At 34.1% G+C, this 14,221-nt stretch overlaps 1 protein-coding gene across 4 annotated transcripts in view; it reads right to left on the bottom strand.

Annotated features, from left to right (window-relative positions):
- Positions 1 to 14,221, bottom strand: part of MACROD2 (mono-ADP ribosylhydrolase 2) — a 1,140,895-nt gene that overhangs the window by 440,377 nt on the left and 686,297 nt on the right. For all 4 annotated transcript variants that reach the window (XM_034432401.2, XM_034432402.2, XM_087882285.1 and 1 more), the window contains one exon: positions 12,127 to 12,200. In XM_034432401.2, the coding sequence (XP_034288292.1) occupies positions 12,127 to 12,200 (74 nt within the window). The remainder of the gene's footprint in view (positions 1 to 12,126; positions 12,201 to 14,221) is intronic.

Below are 14,221 nucleotides of genomic sequence, written 5' to 3' on the forward strand. Positions count from 1 at the left end.
AAAAACAGCCTCATAATCCTCCAGTAAATATCAAATGATCAAAGATTCCCCTACTGAATTGCCTACTTATTCTCAAATTGACAGGAACAGAATTTAGACTCCAACTTCTATGATAAAAATCAATTTAATTCAATTTCTGCCATTATTCCTGGCGGTAGAATTTTGCCTTTGTACCCATAGGCAGGCAGGCAGGCAAACTAGGAAAGTCAGAAGCAGTGCGAAACTCCCTAAAATACCAAGACAGTGTATCCATTATTCAAACTTTGCCCAGATAGATCTTTCACCCACTTCTATAGAATTGACTAAATGACAACATTACCTTGTGTGTCATAATAAATATCTAATAGTTCATTTTTTAAACTCTATTACCTTTAGTATTCTGTTTAGTTTTACACTGGCTGCTTCTCTTCTCTAATCCCTCTGGGATAACCATCCTTCATACAGTACTCCTACCAATTCTCATTTACAGTATTCAAAACACCAGCTCTGTCATTTCATATCAACTGGATAGACATTTTTAACCTTCTCCAGCATATTGTCTAATATCATATCTATGAAATACTTGACTGCTATCACCTTATCTATTAAATGTCAGAATCATGCGTTTCAAACTGTATCATGAGATGCTAGGATTTGGCAGGAATTGAAGTACTATAATGCTTTTATGAAGAAAAGCACTGTGGATGAAAGACTTGAAATGATTTCATTCTGGATCCAATTAAGTCTATTTGATTCCCTAATTTTCAATCTCACTCACACACCCTATAACCTTATGAGATAGGTTGAGTTTATTTGGGTTGGACTGACAGGTTGAGATTAGACAAAGTGATTTTCACAGTGGTAGATTTGAACCTGGGTCTTGCTAGTTCTAGTTCAAGCTGTGTCTACCAGACTACATTGAGTTCAGCATGAGGTGTGATCCAACTACTGTCATGTGTAAACTATGGTTCATGGATTGAAGATAGTTATAAATTAGGACACTGATTGAACAGCTCATATTTTTTTTAAAAAAACAAGGTTTAGCAGGATTCATGGATCTAGACAATACAATAGCTATGCCACTGTTCTGTCATCAAAGCACAGGAGACATACTTTAGCTTAGCTTGGTTTGAAAAAGCACATGTAATTCTTTTGAGTTATTTATGTATTTATTAGCCATTTGTATGGCTGTCCATCTTGACAAGTGACGGAGTGGCAAACAATATTAAAGTAAAAACAATAATAACAACATTAAAATTAAAATATATAACTGCCAAGGAAGATATCACAATTGACAGCCGTCGGCACAGCCAGGAGATCATTGAGAGACCAGACCAGGTCTTCAGTGCCTTCAAGGCCATCAGGGTTGGGGGCATCCTAATCTCTAGAGGAAAAATGTTCTATAGGGCAGATGCTATGCAGGAGCACTTCCTCAGTCTACCAACAAGCATTCCTTGGCTGACAAGACCCAAAGCATGTCTATCCTGCCAGGCCAGATAAGATGGGTAGAAACTAGAGAGACATAGTCCCTCATGTAGCTTGGCCCAAAGATATGAATGGCTTTAAAAGTGACAGCCAGCACCATGAATTACAGTAGTGGTATTATACCTGCCAAATAACTAGTGCCATTGACAATATCTGCTGTCTTGTTCTATACTAGTTGAAGCTTTCTAGATGCTCCTCAAGGGAAGACCCAAAATAGAGCACATTGCACTATTCCAAATTAGGAAGGCATAATATAGTAGTATACCTGTTTAGCTATAGGATTACCTTGTCTGCATTGGGATAGTATTTTAATTAAAAACACTATCCAAGGATTCTAAGGAATTGCTTTCACCAAATATTAGCAGTGCTTAATAATCCATCATACGTATTTTGGATATGAGATCTTGCATCATGCAATTAGTTTGATTTAAGCTTTGTCCTCGCCCACTGGTGAGGGGCTTTGGCTGAAATGCATAACAGAGGTAATTTAGTTTCGTAAAGGGAATGGGATTGTTCTGTAAAGAAATAACGCATTTCAACCAACTATGGAACTTCTACCAGAGGTAAATAAATAATCTAGCAAAATTCTGACATATTGTCTGAATGCACCTTGTTTCCCACTCAGATATTTGGAGACTTTTGATTCATTGCCTACAAAGAATAAAAATGGGTATCAATGTCCTAGTGGAAAATTCACTGTCTTTGGTCTCCCACATATTTATATCAAATAGACTATACAAAGACACTATGCATCTGTAAAATTCTACATTATAAATAATGCACTTATTTCTTTGAATGGAGAATGTTATAAATCTGGAGCAAGTTTGAGAGTGCTACTGTCAAACATTATCAGCTCTATCTTTGAGGAGGCAGCTTCAGCCATCTCTCATCAAATGTTGTCTTATTGATATGTTGATGATGACCACATAGAAAAGACGACTTCAGGACACTTCAGATTCTTGCTATTTCATCTCTTCATTCTAAAAAAGCATCACTTATTAAATCATGAATGCAAATGACTGACAAAGTAAGTGCCATGCAGTAACTAGCATATCAGAAATAATCCAATAGAAGTATAACCATGTATACTAAATGTCTCAAAAGAATGAACTACTACAAAAAATATAAGCAATCAAGAAAAATATTGGAGCAATCAAATAACAATTATGAATAATGTGCAAATTTTCTGTAAATCTAAGATGTGACTGAAGTATGAGAAGAAAAAACTCTGGAAAAAAAGAAGTACCTATTATTCAGATTAGGGATAGTAGAAAAGATACAACTGACATTTACTAATACAGATAAGCTCCTGAAATTAAGAACTGAAAGAATATATAACATGAATTGCTGCATTGGGATAGTTACCTTGGACAATTTGATGCTGCCTAAAACACAGAATTCAAAAACAACAACAAAGTAGGCTTAAAAACTGTTAACTGATTTTAAAAAAGGGCCAAATCATGTAACAAACCTGAAGAATGTCAGCATTCTAATACAATATAGTAGGTATTTCCTTATAGTTATTACAAAAGCAATGGAAAATATCAGAAAAACATAAATAAGGAAGAAAGTTATCAACTATCATGTCTACCTACATGGCAATTGGTTGTAGTAGTATGAAGAGTAAAGAAGGTGACCTTCATGGAGATATGCATCACCAGGCATAGAGAGTAAAACATATTTTAAGCCCATGATAATCATATAACATTGAGAAGCAGCTAAAATATACATAGATACATGAACTATAAGAAGCAGTCAGCACAATCTGACTTGCAAGATTCTGTTATTGTAGCCAATCTCAATAAAAGTAGAGTCAACTGCAAAGTTAATTTTTTAGTCTTGTCTACTTAGAGAACTGACAAGTATTATAACAGAGGGACTATAAAGACGTGTATTGCTGACTTCTGTCTGTGATGGTCTATTCTGAAAAAAATTAGCAGTGTGGATCGTGATATTAGTGCATATTCCTTGTTTGTTGTAGTATTACCTGAAAGTCATTTCATCACAAGATAAACACAAGACAACACAAGTTAAATGATCTGGCGTCAATAAATGTCAAATGAAAATGAAATCAACAATAATAATTTCAGACAGAATTATATCACCAAACAAGAATGTACAAATTGAGACAATAAAACCAATCTCCTAATACAGTAGTTTTTCCCATCCGGATTCTTTCCAATTTTAATAGGTTTGGCAATGCAGCTGGGGAATTAGGAATACTGGAATCACACTATATTGGAAGGAATTAAGTTGGTGAAGGCATACTACAGATTCTCCATGTACTTGTTCATATCCCATTACAATACAGAAATATATGAGTAGAAGTGATATTGTATTATATGCCACCCAGAGTCACTTTCACGTCACATGGGCAGCTGTACAAATATGATAAATAAATAAATATTGTAGGCTATATTGCAAGCTGGTGATAATTAATGATTTGCTCTTCAAATAAATTTGGGTTAATATTTTCTTTACACTGAATTATCTTGAAAACACACGGCTGCAATAACTGTGGTATTTGCACTGTAAAAGAAAGCAGAATAATTAAACTGTCACTTGATTTCAACTAGTTGATTTATTGTATCTGGCATTCAAGGAACAGTTTCCTGCTCAGCCATGCAAAATAAAACATAGCATAGAACATGTCAATTGTTGGATAACTACTATAAATACCAAAGAACTCATACAGTGAAGAGCTTTGTTGTAGTGGCATTAATTAGCAATTATAGAGAATCAAGTTGTTATTTTTAATAATTGTGAAGGCCTGAATGGCTAAAGTCCAAAAGAAAAGGCTTGAGTCCAGACTGGTCTATTTTAATAATGCATATATGCTAGTTTAAGTTTCCATCTGCATGAAACCTGATAATAATCATATACAAACTTTTTACAAAGAAGTATTGACGGGCATCTAGTTCTTAACAAGGTATTCCACTCCTAAGAAGAAGAGGAAATTTGATTTAGTATTTCTTTACAACAGAGCTACAAAGATATTTTGAGTTACCTCAAAGTTTATTTTGGAATTGCAAACATATGCCAAGAACAATTACGATAGTATTAGGATAGTATTAGTATGTTTTGAAAAAGATTTTGGCCTTAATTCCCTCCTTCCCACTTTCTAGACATCAATGACAACTCCCTGGAGAAATCCAAGGAATAATAAATATTAACTAGATTATTTCTCCAAGTTATAGTTCTGAATTAACCAAGTGCTTGATTGCCAAAATAGCAAAAGTTGCAAAGAGTTCAAGGAACTAGGACAATTGTTGCATCATAAACTGCTTGAATGTATTTTGTACAGTGATCGATTGTCTTCTCTTCTAATATTGCTGTGTTCTGGTTCCCATGAAGCCTAGTTTAGATGATGCTTACATACCAAATGCATCTAGAGAATCAAAAGGTACTTAAATATAAACATAATTCTCCAAAACTAAAGCATCCAGAAGCCTTAGAATCCATGCAGTTGCCCTCTGATCTGGTATTACACTTAGAGAAGGTCATATAGGCTTAGACTGAAATCTTTGAGTACTGGGTGCTGCTTTCATGTTGGAAGCACTGAGGTGCTTTGAATACTAACTGTACTAACTGTAGGATGTTCACTAATGACTTGTCTTGTGGGCTCTTCTTATTAGAACTCTGACAGCAACAAGACAATCCTTTGAACTCTGAAGTTTTTTTCTACCGATTTAGTTCATCAGTAAGGTATCTAATAAAATAGTCTCCATCCAGAAATGCAAGTATGATCCGGTAAAAATAATAGCACAAGCTCTTCTGAGAGAAGACTGTACCAATGGTGAAATTCAATTTTTTAAAAATACCGGTTCTGTGGGTATGGCTTGGTGGGTGCGACAGGGGAAGTATACTGCAAAATCTCCATTCCGATCCCACTCAAGGAGAAGGATAGTGCAAAATCCCTATTCCTTCCCCACTCCTGGGGGAAGGATATTACAAAATCTCCATTCCCACCCCACTCTGGGGCCAGCCAGAGGTGGCATTTGCTGGTTCTCTGAACTACTCAAAAGTTTCACTACCGGTTCTCCAGAACCTGTCAGAACCTGATGGATTTCACCCCTGGACTGCACCCTTATTTCTTTTAATTAATTAAATGTTAATACATTAAAAAGTATTGTTTAATTAATAATTATTATAGTTATTTTTATTATGAAATGGCTAATTGACCAACAAGAAGGGATGTTTTATCATGTTTGAGAGACACGTGTGAAAGCTAGAAAATTTTGGACTCAGTTTTATATATAAAATAATACAGAAGATTTTAAAGATTCATTTACAATTGAAATAAGAGATTTCTTCTTTTCAGCTTGATGGATAAACAGCTGGGGAAAAATTATTAAACGTTGTCTATATATACTGTATAACAACTGCAGGGAAATTATTTATACGCACAAAGGTGAAAATATTTGACTTTACCCCAATGGTGAAATCTGAACCTGTTTACTACCGGTTCACTAGCCGCACATACGCGCCAAACGGCTACTGTGCTGCGTGATGGTCGGAACCTTTTTTCTACCTTTTAAAAGCATTATTTATTTTTTTAAATTTGATTTATATGCCGCCCTTCTCTGGAGACTCAGGGCAGCTTACAGTGCGTTAAGCAATAGCCTTCATATTTTTGTATATTTATACAAAGTCAGCTTTTGCCCCCACAAACTGAGTCCTCAATTTACCTACCTTAGAAAGGATGGAAGGCCTTGAGCCTGGCGAGATTCGAACTTACTTTAATTGCAGACAGCTGGTGTTAAATTACAGTGCTTCTGTCTGTTGAGCTAAACCAGGCTCCAATTTACTATCTATTCACCGGAATCAGTAGTTAAGAAATGCTTTAAAAAAGTTTAAAAAAAAAAAGGCTTTGACGATCACAGCTGTGCTGCTTAATCTTCAGAACCTTTTTTTTACCTTTTAAAAGCATTTTTTTACTACCGGCTCAGGCGAATAGGTAGTAAAAAAATGCTTTAAAAATGTGTGGCACAGCTGTGATCATCGGAGGCCTCTTTTTTTACTTTTTTAAAGCAATTTTTACTACCTATTCTCCCGAGCCAGTAGTAAAAAAATGCCTAAAAAGTAAAAAAAAAAAAAAAGTTCTGATGATCACACGTCACTCAGCTGATCATCAGAACTTTTTTTTTTTACATTTTTTACTACTGGTTCGGCAAACCAGTAACATTTTTTACTACCGGTTCAGCTGAACCGGTCCAAACCAGTAGCATTTCACCCCTGCTTTACCCCAATGGAAGAATGGATAATTAAGAGGATGGAACTTGCAAAGATGGCCATCGTGATTGCTATAATTAAAGATAGGCATTATCTAAGTTTAATGATAATTGGAAACCTCTTATTGACTTTTGGTGTGTCATGAGATAGGGTATTGAAGATTAGAAAATAAATCTTTTTTCCCCCTTTTTTCACTCCAAATATTAGTTCTTGCTGCTTTTTGTTCTGTAATTAAAATTCTAATAACATTTTATTAAAAAAAGAACAGATTATTTGAATCATTTAAGTAAAAGAAGCAGAAGAAATTAGTGGATGAAGGCAAGTTCGTGGGAAGTTCTACTAAATGAACATGAATTATCTTTAATATAATGAAAAGATGTGTTATATATTAAGATAACCTTTTTAAGTACAAAGTTGAAAAAATACATTTTTTCCTATTATTGACTAAAGCTAGATGACAGCAGGTTGATGGCTGATTTTCACTTCAATCAACAACTTGTGATTATTACTTTAATTAGAATATAGAAATAGAAGGAACTAATGTTCAACTACCCAGAGAACACTGCATTTAAAAAGAAATGCTGTGCTCTAATTTACTGATCCTTACACTCAAAACTGATTCAGTGACTGTTTATTGTTGCTACTAACATTACATAAATATTTACATAGATCCTTAATACGAAGTAAAGAAAGTGGGTGGAGAGAGGAAGTAAACATATGCAAAGATGAATACAGGTAGTCCAACCAATTGTTTAGTGACTGTTCGAAGTTATAACAGCACTTGAAAAAAAGTGACTTATGACCAATTTTCACACTTACAACTGTTGCAGCATCATGTGACTACCTTTTGCAACCTTCTGAGAAGCAAAGTCAATAGGGGAGCCAGATTCATTCAGAAACTGTGCTACTAACTTAACAACTGCAGTGACTCATTTAACAACTGTGGCAAAAAAGGTAATAAAATGGGGCAAAACTCATTTAACAACTGGCTTGCTTAGCAATGGAAATTTTGAGCTCACTTGCGTTTGTAAGTCAAGGACTATTCTCTACTTAATTAAGTATAATGAAACTAAAGGTCTTCTAAGGAAAATGTTTTCTCCTCTTGTTTTCTAAAAAGTACGGTCAACATTTCTACTTAATGAGATGATTCAGAGATGAAGTTCCCTGCTGGAAGATGAAACATGAACAAAATTTCAAGATTCATTGAAACGAATGAACAACTGAACAAACCTGAGTTCCTTTGTGAGTATATTCTAAGTTCAAAAAAATCCTATCAATTACTATTAAGAGTACTTGTTCTTACTGTTATAAATAAATAATATCTAATAATTACAATTTGTTATTAGTATTAGCACTAATAAACATTTAAGTTCATTAATTCATAAGTTCATTACTAGGAGCTGCCTATTTATTTATTTATGGCCCAGGACCAAATCACACAATTTAACAGAAAATTCAGAATGCCACACACACACATTAAATAAAAGGCAGAAACCCTGTAATGTTAATATTGCATAGATGGATCAAATAGCTTCTATCAGCTAAGGTTATAAATTAAAAAAATGCTACTGTCCTCAAAACATGTGGCTATTAGTCATTAAAAAAAGAATACCATAATCTTCTCATCATGAATGTACTTTTTCAGACTCAAAAGCAGGGGTCTTAGCTCTAGTAATTAATTAATTCGATATTTCATATTCCATCTTTATGCTTTTTCTAACACAGCTTATTAGGAAAGAGAATGGTAGGACAGGTATATACTGTATGTGCTACCTCTGAACATATTGAATGTTCCACTCAAGGTTTTTTTTTTTACTGTTTGTAAGCATTACCATTGCTACATCAGTGCCTTCCCCCCATTAGAATTCCTTATTGTAATAACCAGCTACGGTAATTAGACATTTCATTATATTGTAGATCAAACATTCAACAATATCTGAAATAGTATTTACATATCTAGAATGTCATCCAAAGCCCCATGAGGGCTTCATTTTGATTCATTAGGAATCACGTCAAGAAACTAACCTGGTCCTTTACATCAGAAGAGAAGGAGGAAGCTATGTGTTTCAAGCCTCCCTTCTAGAAACATCCAGGCATAAAGGCCAGCAATTTCTGTCTAAACAAACAAGTTCATCAATAACAGGAATGAGCTAGAAATAAGTCTCCATTAATAATGGTCTCTTTTGGAAGAAATTGCCTTTTTTCTCTACCTTTTTCCTCCTTTCCCTTTCTTTGATCAATTTTGATTTTTTTAATATGATATTTAAAATGGTTGCAAATATTTAGCAAATAAATACCACCAACTGTAATTTTGTTCACATGCTCTAGTAGCAAATTGATTTGAAATCTTTGTGATAGAGACATCTTTTTTGCTCATTGGCTTTGGTCTGTCATGAGTGAACAACGAGAGGAGTATTTGGAAAATGCCAGGTCAATGATCAACACAAGTCCAAATACAGCAATGGTACTAAAGCATTAAGCCAATATAGCCAGTTAGGAACCATAAGCAGTAATGGATAATAACATCAGCCAAGAAACAGATGAGCTAAATAAAATTTAGGTTGGGTGGCTGCACATAGAACCAAACCAAACTAAACCCAATCCAACCATTCCACATTTCTTGCAAGAAGTGGAAGCTAAGCTATTTTTCACCATTAATTTCAAAAGCAGTCAACTCTAATTCTAAGCCTTCAGTTCCATATTTGTATAACATAGTGTACATGACAATGTATACAATGTCATGCCATTTTTACAGAATGCACATTTCAGATGGCAGCATCCAAAATAAGCACAGTGTGTTGCAAATATTTGTGTGAAGGAAATTACCATTGAAGACAGTAGCCCAAAATTGCCTTTTGTTGTAATATTAACATGAACAAACAAGAGGCAGCTTCATTGACCTAATCACCAAACCAGCAACCTTTTACTGAATGGGCTTAACATGCTTTTCTCAAATTAATTTCTTCTGAGGGATAATTTCCTCTAGCATGAAACCAAGCCCTATTCTGTAATCTGAATAATTGCATTAAACCTTTGGACCACATTTTTAAAAAGTGAAAGTGTAGTTTACTGAAGATACAAACTAAGGTAGCTGCAGAAAATTAGTTCACTATTGCTGATAATTGCCATGCTTGTAAAATAAATGCAACATATTTTTGTACATACAATATACTGTTATTTACTAACTTCCAAATTTGATTTATTGCTAATTGCAAATCAGCAGACTTCAAACATGTTCAGAAATTAGTTCCACATCAGTTTATATTTTAAGACCACATTAATTTATAGAGAACAACTCATCATTTGATCTGTGGCTCCCCCCCCCAGTTTAAATTTACTCCACTTAGATCAGGAGCTTGTAACGTATTTCTACAGAAAAAAAACCAAATGTAGAGCATCATTCAGCAGGCTTTTTGTTGTTTCTAACCTGCTAAATTTTGTAATTAGCATACACTAACTTTTATTCTATACCCTTTAACGCTGTAAGATACATTTTGTAAGAACTTTAGGTTCTTGTTCATTTGCAATGGCAATTCAGTAATAAATCCTAAATATATTTACTTAAGAATTGCTGACATCTGTAGAGCATATTTCAGATGCTTAATCTCATGCTCTTTTGAAAGCCTTTCCTGTCTTTTGAAATTTCAAAAGCCTTGTTGAGGAACAGCTACATTATTAACCTATGAAACATTTTTAAAATTTAATTTGGATATTTGGGTATCGCTAAATTTAATTTGAAAAATCTGAGCCTTTCTTTTTAAATGTCTGCCTTACTGTTTTAATCGTTTAAATGCTAACAATCAGCTCTGAATCCAAAGCAGTATGAAAAAAGAATATTTGTGAAGGTACATACAAGTGTTTATGGGTGTTTTAAAAATGATGTTATATTGTTTTTAGTTTTCACATTACAAAAGTGACTTCTGTTACTGGGCAGATTAGAAATAGAATTAATTAATTATGCTGTACTTTGGTAGCAGCACATACTAGTCTTCGTTATGGACAAAAATGCACAAATTCATGCAACTCAATATATAAATTATTTGAGCAGTAATAATATTATTTAATGATTTAGTGTCATTCTTATTTATCAGTCTAATGAAAGTAGCTCTTATACATATTAGGAACATCTTACATGTGTGAATGGACTACTTTGGATTCAGTCTATAATCTGGTTACAATACTCCATTGTGAATTTTTGGAAGACATGGCTGAATAAAAATAAAATACATCAACTGGTAACTAAATAAATGTTTGAAAAGTCTACAAATAAAATGTATGAAGGTAAACAAGCATAATAGAACAGCAAGACAAGTATACAGGCAAATGCAGATAATAATTAAAATCTAAATCATTTCATATAATACATTCAAATACAATGGTTAAATCCCCATTTCATTTAAACTATAGCAAGATCAATACAAATGAATGTACTTCTAAATTATTCTAAATGAAACCTCTCATTCAAAAAAAACTGCAGTCCTACAGACTAGAAGCAAATTCCACTAGGATTATCATACCTGGGTTGCAAAAAAAAAAAAAAAAAAGAGCAAAGACAAAATGACAGCAGAGAGATATCAAAAACACAAATTATTTACTACCATTTAACAGTCTTAGCAGAATGCTCGCAGCCCACATACAGTAAACCTACATGCTTCAGAACTTATTTGTTCAATGGAACTTACTTCTGGGTAAATATGAGTAGGGTTGCATTGGAAATAATTACGATCATCACAAAATTCACTGGTCGTTTCATCTATTTATTATGTCAGGATTTTTTTTTACTCTCTCACCTCCTAATCCCCCAATACTACACTACATAGAGTACTGCTGCATTAAATAATTACATTCTGAAGAATTTAGGTTTACCATTAGGATTACCTTTGATTCATCATTCAGTCATAACAAGCCTGAATATTTCAGGGTTTAATAGGTCCCATATTGGCACAGATGACAAACTTGGGACTGTGTGTAAAAGCCTTGGAAAGTGCCACAGACTCTTTAATATGTCATCTTATCAACATCATGATAATCGGTAATTGAGTTTAAACATGTTTAGAGTAAAACACATATCCACCATCCACCAAAAATTAAAAATAAAATAAATAAAATATAGGGACACTAATTACAAATAATAAATGAATCCATTAAAAAGAAAACAAACTCAAAGGGCAGAATCAATAGGCCACCAGGTCAGTTTTCTACGTTTCTATGTTTTTATCTAAAAGCTACAGAAGACTCTTTTTTCCTCCTAATATGGATGGCTTTCTATAATCTCTATGTATGTTTTATGTATGCATGTTACTGATTCTTTGACATCAGGGTATATTATTTACTACACATACTAAAAATCAATATTCCACTTCTCTGACATTTCTTAAAGGCACACAATGAAGCACAAATCTTAACATAAGATCATGTCTATAACCATACCTCATTATCATTCTTGCTTAACCACTCCTTGATTGTGGTAAGTGCAATGACTGCAGCTGGCTCATTTGGAAAACCTAAGATCAGAAAGAAAATCAGTTATGTATATGCATACCTGTATATATCTTTATATATAACTGTATAACATGTGTTATGATATATGTTCATTCATATTAGAGTCAGCACTCTTTTCTTAATTGATACTAAATTAGTAGCATTACCTGCTGTTTAGACACCACATTTATATATCCTATTTATATGTACTACCTTTATTTTTGTTAAAAAGTCTGTGGATGAATTAAATGCATTTAGTAGTCAAAATGGGTGTGATCCTAGGGACATAGAAGAAGAGAAAAACAAAAAAAGAAAGAAAAGAAAAAATTAAGAAGATAGTACTCTTCTTAACTGGCCATGACAAGCAACCTTTCTGTTTTATTTATCTTTGTCTTCAAGAAAAGAAATCAAGGAGGATAAACCTTTAATTCCCCCCTTGTTGCCATTTGAAAAGTTGACAGATATGATTAAAAGATTTGCAAGAAGAATTATTTTAGTGGGGATCCACATAACTGAATCCATGCAAATACTATTTTAAGAACTATATATTTTAAAAACAGCAAATCTAATATACCCACCATATATACTCCAGGTAAATTTCTAATCCCTTCAGCAAAGTTTTCCCTGTCTTGATCCCCTGCGTTATTTTTTTATGCCTGTCTGATGATGAACGATATTGAATAGTATGTACTCCGAGAGTACCTAGACTGTATTTCAGTTGACTCAAATCTGTGGTTGTTTATGCACTGGCTCTTTTCAAAACAAACATTTTTTTTTTCCTTTGGAAGGATGATTCACCTTGAAAATGTTAATATTTATACTACAGTGCCCTAGCTGAAAGCTATGATAAAACAGCACATGCACATATCAAAATTCATATAGGTTGTTTATTCAGCTACATAGGAGCAATCTATAAAAAACTTTACAAATGTCAAAAGTCCGATAAGAAAAGCTCCTTCCTTCCTTCCTCCCTCCCTCCCTTCCTTCCTTCCTTCGAAGGAAGAGCCGAGGTGGCGCAGTGGTTAGAGTGCAGTACTGCAAGCTACTTCAGCTGACTGCTAGCTGCAGTTCATTAGATCGAATCTCACTGGCTCAAGGTTGACTCATCCTTCCATCCTTCCAAGGTGGGTAAAAATGAGGACCCAGATTGTTGTGGGGCAATATGCTGACTCTGCAAACCACTTAGAGAGGGCTGTAAAGCACTATGAAGCAGTATATAAGTCTAAGTGCTATTGCTATTGCTATTGCTATTGCTATTGCTGTTGCTATCGCTATCGCTATCGCTATTCCTTCCTTCCTTCCTCCCTCCCTCCCTTCCTTTCCTTCCTTCCTTCCAATATACAATATATGTACTGTATGTGTATACACACACATAGAGAGAATGAGAGTCAGAGACAGGGAAAATATTCAAAGGCAGCACTAAGTTAATAGTTCCTATTTTCTTCCTATGTTCCTTTCATTTTCAAGAGCGAGTAGGAAAATTGTCTTGATCTGTATTCAGAATTAACTGTATAGTACAGTTTGGGAACGTGGCTCAAGTGCTTCTCAAAGGCGCTAGCTTACCTTTCAATGAGTACTTTGTGCAATAGCAACAAAATCACTTGAAAAGAAAGTCTAATTGAACGGCGCAGCAGTGCAAAAATGGAGAGAGAAATCTTGCCTAATAAGAGCAGCTGGAGAACTTTCTACACCAATAGGTTGTGGTCCTTCAGTTTTTTAACAGTATCAATCCTATTGCCACATATCAAAGATTTATGCATTGTATACAACTTCCTACTCTGCTGCAATAATGTCTTAAAAGATCCTATGCTAACAATCTCATTCATACATGCACACACACTCATATTCAGATACATATACTGTACATACATATATACATTCTGTACATATATATATATACATAAAGCCAAACAGCTTTGACATTTCGAATATTCCTGATCTATTAAAACTGGATCAATATCTTAAAAATAGGAGGAGGTCGCAGAAAGGATAAAGCATGCAAGAGCCTAGTACAGACAATTGTGGAAGGTTCTGTTCAGGATAT

Source organism: Pantherophis guttatus, chromosome 1, assembly GCF_059756535.1.
Source record: "Pantherophis guttatus breed Tessera chromosome 1, ASM5975653v1, whole genome shotgun sequence".
Taxonomy (NCBI): Eukaryota; Metazoa; Chordata; class Lepidosauria; order Squamata; family Colubridae; genus Pantherophis; species Pantherophis guttatus.